At 36.2% G+C, this 12913-nt stretch overlaps 1 protein-coding gene across 1 annotated transcript; it reads right to left on the bottom strand.

The window, feature by feature from the left end:
• Positions 1 to 10178: 10178 nt before the first annotated feature.
• Positions 10179 to 11461, bottom strand: LOC145952309 (uncharacterized). The gene is made up of 3 exons (XM_083064649.1): positions 11171 to 11461; positions 10832 to 11059; positions 10179 to 10568 (listed from the first exon to the last, which is right to left on the bottom strand). Exons 1-3 carry the CDS (start codon positions 11459 to 11461, stop codon positions 10179 to 10181), a joined length of 909 nt encoding a protein of 302 aa, XP_082920775.1.
• Between the last annotated feature and the right edge of the window lie 1452 nt (positions 11462 to 12913).

Here is a 12913-nt window from a genome sequence, read left to right as displayed (position 1 = left end):
GAAACTAGGTACGACTCGAGTAACTAGTGGATTGTTGAAGGATATTGGAGAAGCATAATATGAGTAAATTTTGTTGTTTTAAATGTTTATTGTATGTATTAGAGTGCTCTTTGGGTTCTTGAGAGAACCCTATGAGAAACAGGCAAAATATGAATGTTTTCTATTTTGCTTTCTGATTTTTTTGTTGTATTCCTTGTTGGATGAGATGTAGGAATATGTGTTTAATTTCGCAAATAGATGAGTTTTGATATGAATTAAAGTTCTATGTGGAGACTATGTGAATATGATGAGATAATGTGAAATGTGAATATGAGACATGAGATATGAGGATATATGATAATGAGACATGATAATGTAATATGAGAATGCATAGAGTCTTGATTTACATGCATCATTTGCATAAATGTTTTTAAGGGTACGATATGGAATACACTACCGGGGAAGGCCCCCTTGTGTAAAGGCTTAGGGATTAGTCCTTGTAGATAGCTCGGTTTATAAGTCTTAGACTCGCCCATTGTGTGCATGGGATGTATCTTGTGTGGCTTACCTATCCCGACTAGACCCTGGTTGTATGTTCTTCTAGTGAGAGTGCACAAAGGGTGTGACCCGACATGTACTCCTAGACTACTCTCGTGTTGCTAGTGAGAATACACCATGTGATGTGTTACTGGTGCCACATGCATGATAATATGTAGTCCGTGTCCATTACATGTGAATTTTAATGTTATATGTTAACTTGATATTTTTATGTCTTTGATGAGTGGAATGTGATATTGTTGTTAATCTATCTATGCTATGTAGATATACATGTCTTGTTTGTGTTTGGCTATCCGGTGTGTATTCCTACACCGTGAGCCAGAGTGATATGTTTCTCACTCCCTTTCCTTTTGTGTTGTTTTCCTTTGACTGTTATACAGGTGATCATCAGCATGAGGCTGAGGATGTTGGTGACGAAGCTTAGGCTTCAATGTTGGATTTTTCTCTGATAGGACATGTGACACCGGGGCATAGATAAGATTAGATTAGGATGTTGTTCTTATTATTTTGGAAACCTTACCATTATTTCTTTGTAATATACGCTGATTTTGTTATTTGTTGAAGTCATGAATGTGGTACTCTCTATTTGAACATGTTTGATATTTTAATTATGAAAGATTATGTTCTTCAAATTTTTGTTATCTATGTGTTATGGTATGCGGGGTAGAGGGTGTCACAATCGGTATGGATTTAAAAAAAATGATCATAAACAACCATTTATAGTTTCCATTATTGCAATTAATGTGGCTTTAATTTAGTGAGTTCCTTTTATTTTATGACTTATTTAATTTTTCATGTGATGATTAAGCAATGTGAATCCATTTCGTGGTATGATTGATGTTGTTCACAAGAAGACATAACTACATTTAAAATTTATTGGTATGGAGCTATTTTTCATGTGATAGAAATGCATATCAATTAATTTTTTTTTATTAAAAGTAAATGTATTGGTATGTCCAATTTTGCTAAAATTTGGTATTCATGCATGATTTTTCAAATAATATTAAAATATTCAATGTTTTATTATTGAAATCACTTAAATACATAAATTTATTACATAGAATATATCGACGAAGAGATACTCATAAAATAACTAAATTTCCATTTTTCTTTCATCAGAGAGAGATTGAAAGAACTAAAGAAACAATACTTTAAGAAACATAATGAGGCAACTTTGTCAAGTTTGAACTTTATTGAACTAGACTCTTGATCTAAAGATTTAAGCCATATTCCTTTGTAACAAAGGAATGTGTCCTTAATGGTATTGGGTTAAGGGGTTGAGCAGGGTTTGGACTTGTTGGAATGAGTCTTTTGATTTGATTCTGTAAACTACAGTCTTTGGAAGAAAAGGAATATTTCCTTGATGGTGTCAGGTCAGGGGATTGGGATGGGTTTGGGCTTGTAGGAACGAGTCTCTCAATATCATTTTGAAAACCCAAGTCATTAGAAACACAGGAATTTGTCCTTAATGGTATTGGGTCAAGTGATTGGGTTGGGTTTGGGCCAGTAGGATCAAGTCTCTTGATTTCATGGTGGAAATCAAAGTTATTGGATTCAAAGGAATTTGTCCTTGATGGTACCAGGTCAGGGGATTGAGCAGGGTTTGGGCCTATAGGAAAAAGTCTCTTGATTTGGTGGTGGAAACCTAAGTCGTTGAAAATTAAGGAATTCATCCCTGAGGGTATCGGGTCAAGGGATTGGACTGGGTTTGAGTTTGTAGGAACGAGTCTCTTAAGTTTATTTTGGAACCTTAATTCATAAAAAAATGATTTTTCCATTATTGGTGTCGGGTCAGGAGATTGTGCAGGGTTTGGACCAGTAGGAACAAGTCTCTTGATTTTATAACTTATATGACGACTACTTACTATGAGAGTAAGAAACAAGAAAGCCACAACCCAAACTAAATTAACTTTTGAAAGTTTCATCTTGCTAGGGAATGGTTTAGCAATGGCTAAAAGATGTACTAAATAGTAGGTGTCTTGGTTATGGTTTCTTTGTGACTTCAATAGATGACTAAATTAAATTAAATTTTTAGATTTTAATAATTAATCCAACTTCAATTGTCACTAAAGATATTAAAATTTTAGGCTCTTAATAAATTATACATTTGATATTTATTTTTAATTAATTTTTTATGCAAGAATCTCATGTATTTTTTTTTAAGATTTACAATCTTTAATTTTTTTTATAGATCATTATCATTTTATTTATACTCTATAATATTAATAAAGGAGATTATTTCTATTAATGTACACATTTTTAGAATAATTTATCCTTATAATTACCTCTTAAACTACTCTTTCTCTCTCCATTATTTTTAAAAAACTATCCTTATAATTACACTAGTTTATGATTAATTTTATTTCTACACTAGTTTATGATTAAAGGAGATTATCTTTTTTACACTAGTTTATGATTAATTTTATTTCTAGTCCTTTTATAAGAAATAACTTAGTGTAAAATACATTACCACTTGTTTTATATATATATATATATAAAGGATTGGAAGTAGTATATAAATTAGTGAAATTTGGTTTTAGTCCCTAATTCTTTTTTTTAGATTTACATCATTCTAAAATTTATAAACATTATTTTTATCTTTTTAAATTGAAAATTTTGGTTTTTATCACTCTAAAATATTTTTCTTTGATTTTTTATTATCAACATTTATATTTTTGGTCCCAACAATTATTTTTGGTACATAAATAATATTTATTTTGAGAATCTATAAAAAAAAAAGTAAAAATGTCACCACAAGCTAACTTTTTGTCATAGATAATTGTAAGTACAAATTTAAAAGATCTATAATAAATAAATATTAAATATTTAATAAGTAATTATAATAATTTTTTTGTATTAATTCAAATTTGCATTTGAATTGTATTATTTACATATATATTTTAAATTTTAATTAACTATGGAAGTCCAAAACAAACTATAATATCACTACACACAGAAACCATCTCATACAAGTACTTTAGCCCTATTTTAACTTGGATAACATACATGCATGTTAATTATACATAACTAAAATTTATGATAAATTGTATATATAATATTATGTTTAAATATATAAATTATATTTTAAATTAGTATACATAAATATTTTAAACATATAAATTATATTTTAGATTTATGATAAATAAATTTTATTGTAATTATTTTATGTATTGTTTCCTTTAAATTATTAACATTTAATTTATAAATAATTATGATAAATTAAAATTCAATTAGATAAAAATTTAAAAATTCTTACAAAGTCTCTTATTTAAGAAAAATCTCTAAAATCTCTCTTAAACAAGATATAGATTTGTGCCTAATATATAAGAGTTGATTTGTGATTTCTATTGATTTATAGTGTGTTTGGAATTTGGACAGAGATTTTAAGAGATTATTTCATTTTTTTTAAAAAAACTTAAATGCTTTTAAGTGAAATATTTTGTTTAGATTAAAAATTTATTAAAAAAATGAAATCAAACATTTGTGAAAATTTTTTAAATATTTGAATTTTAAATTCTTTCAAGTTAGAATTTGAAATTCGTCGAATTGTTTTTCTCTTATCTCACCTATATATATATATATATATATTACCTATTTATATTATTATTGTTTTAAAAGTCAAATTGGACTGACTAATATTTAAAAATTGGAATAAATTGTTCCTATTTTTTTAAAAAAATATTTTTTAATTAATGATTATTATTATTTTATTGATACTGATTTGACTAAGGTTCAATTACAATTGAACCATTAACTATTGAACTAATATTTAGATCAATTCAATGATTGGTCTAATTTTTAAATTTTTTTTTTCTCTCTCTATATTTTACTTTTTCTTCATTTTCTTTCCCCTTTTTTTTTTGTTTTGTTTTTGTATCTCTCCTTTGTTTTCTATTTTCTCTCTCCCCTTTCTCACTCTCATCCCTTGTTTTCTCTCCTCTCTCTCATGTTTTCTTCTCTTTCAATGTCAACATAAAAAAATCAGTAGTTTTTTTTAAATGATTGAATATTCAATTTTTCTAAAATTATTAAATTTTTTAATTTTAAAATTTTAACTATTAAATATTTTAAATTTGATTAATTTTTATTGTATAATTATTAACTTTGGAATTTCAATATATATTTGTTTATTTGAAATCAAATTTCCCTTCTTGTTGAAAATTTTTAAAGCTTCATTGTCAAATGACTTGGCCATAATGTGTGCATCATTTGAGGAGTTCCTTAGTTATCTTATTTTATTATGGTGCAATTCATTTCTTTATGTCACTTTCTAGCATGTCAATCCCTAAATCACATGTATCTACTTTGAAATTTGAGCTTGTAATAAAATTGTCAACTAGTGGGTCCATTTCTATCTTGGATGTTGTCTTAAATGCCCTTGAAAGTTTATGATAGGAGTTTTGTGACACCCTCTACCCCACATACCATAACACATAGATAACAAAATTTGAAGAATATAATCTTTCGTAATTAAAATATCAAACGTGTTCAGATAGAGAGCATCACATCCATGACTTAAACAAATAACATATTCAGCGAAAATTACAAAGAAATAAGGCTAAGTTTTCCAAAATAATTTAATAAAAATGACATCCTAATTGATCTAATCCTATCTACGCTCCGATGTCACATATCCTATCAAAGCAAAGCCCAACATTAAAGCCTAAGCTTCATCACTAACATCCTCAGCCTCATGTTGATGATTATAAAAATCGAAGGAAAACAACACAAAAGAAAAACGAGTGAGAAACATCTCACTCTGGCTCACGGTGTAGGAATACGCACCGGATAGCCAAACATAAACAAGACATGTATATGTATATAGCATAGGTAGATTAACAACAATATCACATCCCACTCACCAAATACATAAAAATCAATTTAACATATAACATTAAAAATGCACATGTAATGAACACGAACTACATATTATCATGCATGTGGCGCCAGTAACACATCACATGGTGTATTGCCGCTAGCAACACACGTAGAGTAGTCTAGGAGTACATGTCGGGTCACACCCTCTGTGCACTCTTACTAGAAGGACATACTACCAGGGTCTAGTCGGAATAGCTAAGTCGCGCAAGATACATCCCATGCACACAATGGGCGAGACTGGGACTTACAAACCGAGCTATCCCCAAGGACTAATCCTCAAGCTTTTACACAAGGGAGCCTTCCCTGGCGGTGTATTCCATATCGTACCCTTAAAACATTTATGCAAATGGTGCATGTAAATCAAGACTCTATGCACTCGCATATAACATTATCATGTCTCATTATCATATAACATTATCATGTCGTTATGCCGTGTCAAATTGTCTCACATCACATACTCATCAACTCTATTCATTAGAGGATAACATTGAGTAACACAACAGATTAACATCATTGCATATCATAGATCTCTTCATACAACCGGTAAAAACGTTCTAAATCATACGATAAACATTTAAAATAATACAATTTACTCATATAATTACCTCTTCAAACAATCTCCTCTTACAACCACCAATGCATTCCTTTAGGGTTTCCCATAGGAACCAATAGAAATCTCAAATCATACAACACCAACACTTCAACCTTTCATCAAGAACACTCCAAACTCTAATTCTCAACATACAACCTCTTTGGATTCAATCTCTACGATTATAGATTTTGGAAACTCCATCAACCATAAAATCTTAATACACTCAACAAATCAATGTCTCACCTACATCCAAGGTTCCAATAATTTCTAGTTGATTACAACAGCGCTTCACCCACTACTACTTGAACATATGCTCGCAACACAAGCAATACCACTCAACCACTACTTCTTACGTAAGCAAGAAGTATCAAAACAAATAAGAAATCATGAGAATTAAGAAAAATAATATAAATAACATCAATTAAGCTATATCATGTCTACTAGCCATATTTTGAGAACTCAACACACAATCAAACACAATGCTAACAACACAAGGAAACATGATCATTATCATCATCACCAACCAAAACACCATTAAAGTACACAACAAGCAAAAAAAACTGTAATGACCCGCCATGGTCTCTACACTTAGTGGAACCGCACTACTACTAGTGAACTAAAAGAAATATTAAGTTGGATAACTCATACATACATGATCTAAAACTTCAACTTTAAACATGCATAAGCATCAATTTAAATCAATTATTTATAAACATATTCACGCTCGGCGCAGTCAGCTCGCGCCTGTCCTAACACCAACCCGAGAGCTCTAAGCTCTTCCACGCCTGGCGCACTCAACCTGCACCTGGCCTAAATCCTAGTCAGAGAGTTTAAAAACTCTCATCCAAACCAACAAATCTAGCCACATGCAAAAAAAAAAACACAATGCATAGGCTGCATACAACTTAAATAAACTTAGATCTCACATGCATCCAACTTATGCATCAAAATCCTCAAAATCCTTCTTTTTCTCAAAACCCCAAAAATGAGATTTTCTTCAATCCATTTATGGATTCTCAACATTCATGCATCAATTGAGTTTCTAAACTCACATGCAACCTAAACAACAAACATTCTAGCTTCCCTCACCTGAAGATTGGCTCAAAATAGCCAATAACTGAGAAAAAGTAGAATTCCCTTTCGAAGCTCAACCCGAAGCTTCAATCCTCCCAAAACAAGCTTCTTACCTTGAATTTCAAGAAAAGACAGAAGGCATTAGTGATCTAGAGGAGAAAAGAAATCATACAGAGAAATTTCGGAGAGAAAGGAGCTCACAGACCCAGAGTCCTTCTCTCTAAAACTTCTCTCTAAAAACTTCACTTTCTCCTCAACCACACAACCCCTATATATAGAAGTTCAAGAGTGGCCAGAACCTCCTGTTCCGAATCCGAAACGGCCGGTTCTACACCTCTTCATCACGTACAAAAATCACATGCAAAACGGCCCGTTCTAAAACCAAAACGGCCTGTTCTAGGATTCATCTAGAATGGCCCGTTCTAGGATTCATCTAGAACGGCTCGTTCTCCATCCAGAACGGCCCGTACTTCCTCCAGAATGCCCCGTACTCCCTCTCGAATGGCCCGTACTCCATCCAAAACGGCCCGTTCTCAACTATAATTTACAGGTCAATTTCCTAGTTTGGAACGGCCCGTTCCAGATTGGGAACGACTCGTTTTGCACTACTAAATCACCCATATTGGGCTTTTGGGCCTTCTGAAATAACCTACTATGTTACAATACCTCCCAACAAACAGGAATTTTCGTCCCCGAAAATAGGCTTACCTGAAAAGAGGAATGGATACTGTTCCTTGAACTAACTCTCCACCTCCTAGGTAGCCTCACCAGTAGCTGCATCCCAAAGAATCTTCACCAAGCTGATGGACTTGCCACGAAGCTTCTTCAACTTGTGATAATCACAGCTACCGGTGTCTTCTCATAGGTCAAGTTTTCTCTAACTTGCACCTCATCCATCTCTATCACATGACTCGGGTCTCTGATGTAGTTCCTCAACTGTGAAACGTGCAACACATGCTCTCCCTCTTCAAATTCTAGAGGTATCCTCCTCCTATCAGCATATGACTTTTATCGACTCTGGGTTGCTCTCAACCTTTCCTGAATCTATCTCATAATCTCAGTAGTCTAAAGAACTAACTTTGGACCAACCACTACTAACTCACCCTTTTGATACCAACATAATGGAGTCCTACACCTCCTTCCATACAAAGCCTCAAAAGGCGCCATGCCAATACTCGAGTGATAACTGTTATTATAAGAGAACTCTACCAATGGTAACACCTCCTCCCAGCTACCCAGATGATCCAACACACAAGCTCTCAAGAGATCCTCTAGTGACTAAATTGTCCTCTCCGACTGACCATTTATCTGTGGATGATAAGCGGAGCTCAACCTCAACCTCGTCTCCAAAGCCTGATGCAGAGTCTGCCAACCTGGAAGTAAACCTTGGATCTCTGTCAGAGATAATACTAGAATGGCACTCCATGCAACCATACTATCCATCTAATATGCAACTGTACAAGCCTCTCCAAGGACCACCTCTTGACAGGAAGAAAGTGTGCACACTTTGTCAACCTATCAACAATCACCCAGATAGAGTCACTGTTCCTAGCTGTCCTAGGCAACCCAACCACAAAGTCCTTAGTGACACTATCACACTTCCACTCGGGAATCTCTATCAGCACTAAGCTCAAAACCAGCTGCCCTCTCAGTACCAAGCAATCCCAAAATCCTTAATAACTCTGGATCTTGTAATTGCTTAGTTCCCACAACTAATGTGATCATGAACAACCTCCACCTCTAGTCTTAAATCTTTGAATTGCTCAATCAGCTCCAACTCCCTAATCAGCATAGCCGACATATGAATCGATTTCCTAATCAATACATCTGCTACCACACTCGCCTTCCCAGGATGATACATCAACTAGAAATCGAAGTCCTTTAGGAATTCTATCCACCTGCTCTGCCTCATATTCAACACCTTCTGATTAAACAGGTACTTTAAACTCTTGTGATCATTGAATACACTGAATCTCACATCATACAGATAGTGTCTCCATGACTTCAAGGCAAACACAACAACTGCAAGCTCCAAATCATGAGTAGGATAATTCCTCTCATGAGTCTTAAGTTGCCTCGAAGCATATGCCACTACTCTCCCTCCCTGTATTAACACACAACCCAACCCCCGGTGAGAAGCATCAATGCTCACTAGTGTCAGGTAATACCAAAATTGGAGAAGTAGTCAATCACCCCTTCAATTCCTGAAAACTCTGCACACAAGCGACCATCCAAACAAAAAGCTGATCCTTCCGAGTCAGTTACGTCAAAGGCATTACTATTCGAGAGAAACCCTCTATGAATCTCTAATAGTAACCCGTTAACCCAACAAAACTCCTAATCTCCGTAGAAGTCCTCGGGCGCTCCTACTGAATCACAGCCTCCACCTTGGCTGGATCCATTATAATCCCCTCTGCCGATATCACATGCCCAAAAAAATCTCACCTTGGACAACCAATCTCACACTTGGACAGTTTGGCATACAACTATCTCTCCCTCAGCACCTCGAAAACCAACCTCTGATGCTCACGTTGATCCTCCAAAGATCTAGAATACACCAAAATATCATCAATGAATACCACCACAAATCTGTCCAAGAATGACCTCAAAATCCAGTTCATGTAATCCATGAACACTGTTGGAGCATTAGTGACATCGAAACGCATCACTACGTACTCATAGTGACCATACCTAGTCCTGAAAGATGTCTTTGGTATGTCACTCTCCTTTACACTAATCTGATGGTATTCGGATCTCAAATCAATCTTCTAAAATACCGAAGCTCCCCTTAGCTGTTCTATCAAACCATCAATCCTCGGAAGTGGATACTTATTCCTTATCGTCAACTTATTCAGTTGCCGATAATAAACACACAAATGGGCCCCACCATCCTTCTTTACTAACAGTAGCGGGGCACCCCAAGGAGAAACATTGGGCCTCACCATCTGTTTCTCCAACAAATTCTTGATCTGTCTCTTCAGCTCTACCAACTCAGCTGGAGCCATCCTATAAGAAGCCACTGATACTGGTCCTGTACGTGGTACTAGATCAATGCTAAACTCAACATCATGCATAGGTGGCAATCCCAGCACATCATCTAGGAAACCTCAGGAAACTCACTGACAATCTTAATACCAATGATGACCCTCTCCGTCTCAACACTCAAGGAGGCAAACAACATGAAGCACTCAGCTCCATCTCTTATCAACTGCTCAGCCTGACCTGCTGATAATATCACCTCATCCTCAAACTGAGGGAATACCAACTCTCTCCGAGCATAATCTATAAGGATGTGATGGACAGATAACCAATCCATCCCTAAGTTTATGTCAATATCTACCATGAGCAACATAATCAGGTTCACTCGGAACCTCCTACAAAACACCTCTATCGGGCATCTCACACACATCTCTGATGTCACCACAGAAATTGAAGCCGAAGTAGACACATACGAATCAATGTGCCATGCAGACACCAACAACCCAATCTCCCCACACAATCAACAGAAAAAATGAATGTGTGGCACCGAAATCAAATAGGAACATAACATCCTCATCTGCTGCCTTCCCCTTCCCCTTCACCAAATCTGATGAAGTGGAAGCCTCTACACCTGATAAAGAAAAATACTCTCCCCATAACCATAGGCCTGACTAGCCTCGGGGCACTCTCAGATGGAGTCAGTGGTATCTAACAATCTCTAGAAATGTGGCCTAGCCTACCACATCTGAAAAAAATTCCCCGAAAGGGAACAATCTCTAACCATGTGAGCTTCTCCACATCTGTAACACTACACCGACTATGCTCCACCTTGAGGAGTAGCAGGACGAGGTCCCCTACTAACAGCTGCTCTCTGAGACTGAACAGGCCTATCATAGGGTCCCCTTTACTGGTCTCCTCTCCTAGATCCAGATGATCCCTCCTGAACTGTAGCAGCCTTGCCGCTGCTACCACCACCCAAAATCTCTCAACAGTCTTTGCCTTCTCAACCAAGGCAGGAAACACCTCTATGGACATAGAGACTATGACCCTCTTCAGCTCATGCCTCAACCCCTCTGTAAACTTTCTACATCTCCAAGCCTCAGATACGACCTGAGAGTAGAAACGAGCCAAATGCTCACACCTTATAGCATACTCAGAAACAGAAAAACTTCGCTGATGTAGTCTTATGAACTCAACCTCCTTAGCGTATCTAACGTTGTCTGGGAAATACTTCTCCAAGAAAACTCCCTTGAAGCAATCCCAATCTACAACCACACCTCTGCTCTCCTTCATTTGCCTAGTTCCTCTCCACCAGTACTCAACCTCACCTACTAGCATGTAAACTGCATAGGCCAATTTTCTCTCCTTAAAAGATCCCAGAAGACTAAAGATCTTCTCCATCTCGCTCAACCACTGATCTGTCACATCAGGATCTAAATCCCCCTTGAATTAAGGAGGCTGACATCTCTTAAACTCAGCTAAATCTTTCCATCCTAAGAGACCACCGGTCTAGCTGCCATAGTCATAGCTCTACCCGCCTCCATCTAAGCAAAGTGAGCACTTTGCTGCTTCATCAGCATGGCCATCATCTCCATAGCCCCAACAATATGATCAAACTGAGGCCTCACCATACTAAAAGAATTCAAACATTCTTTTACTAACACTTCACCACTACAACTCACCAAAATTAACACATATTAGAGATATGACACAACAGAAACCCAGAAGGATCACTCCCCACAAAGTATCCCAAAAGACTCAATCGGCTCTGATACCATAAAAGTGTAACGACCTGCCATGGTCTCTACACATTGTGGAATGGCACTACTACTAGTGAACTAAGAGAAATATTAAGTTGGATAACTCATACATACATGATCTAAAACTTCAACTTTAAACATGCATAAGCATTAATTTAAATAAATTATTTATAAACATATTCAAGCCTGGAGCAGTCATCTTGCGCCTAGCCTAACACCAACCTGAGAGCTCTAAGCTCTTCCATGCTCGGGGCGCTCAACCTGGGCCCGGCCTAAATCCCAGTCAGAGAGTTCAAAAACTCTCATCCAAACCAACAAATCCAGCCACATGCAAACACAAAAACACAATGCATAGGCTCCATACAACTTAAATAAACTTAGATCTCACATGCATCCAACTTATGCATCAAAATCATCAAAATCCTTCTTTTTCTCAAAACCCCAAAAATGAGATTTTCTTCAATCCATTTATGGATTCTCAACATTCATGCATCAATTGAGTTTCTAAACTCACATGCAACCTAAACAACAAACATTCTAGCTTCCCTCACCTGAAGATTGGCTCAAAATAGCCAATAACTGAGAAAAAGTAGAATTCCCTTCTGAAGCTCAACCCGGAACTTCAATCCTCCAAAAACAAGCTTTTTACCCTGAATTTCAAGAAAAGACAGAAGGCATTAGTGATCTAGAGGAGAAAAGGAATCATACAGAGAAATTTGGGAGAGAAAGGAGATCACAGACCCAGAGTCCTTCTCTCTAAAACTTCTCTCTAAAAACTTCACTTTCTCCTCAACCACACAACCCCTATTTATAGAAGTTCAAGAGTGGCTAGAACGGCCTGTTCCGAACCCGGAACGGCCCGTTCTGCACCCCTTCATCACATACAAAAATCATATGCAAGATGGCCTGTTCTGGGATTCATCCAGAATGACCCGTTCTTCATCCAGAACGACCCATACTCCTTCCAGAACGCCCCGTACTCCCTCCAGAAAGGCCCGTACTCCATCTAGAACGGCCCGTTCTCAACTACGATTTACAGGTCAATTTAGTAGTTTGGAATGGCCCGTTCCAGATTGGGAACGAGTCTTTTTGG

This window comes from Cajanus cajan, chromosome 10 (genome assembly GCF_000230855.2).
Source record: "Cajanus cajan strain Asha chromosome 10, NIPB_CcT2T_4, whole genome shotgun sequence".
NCBI classification, from domain to species: Eukaryota; Viridiplantae; Streptophyta; class Magnoliopsida; order Fabales; family Fabaceae; genus Cajanus; species Cajanus cajan.
The sequence above is the reverse complement of the archived record's forward strand: the minus strand, read 5'-3'. Positions and strand labels throughout refer to the sequence as shown.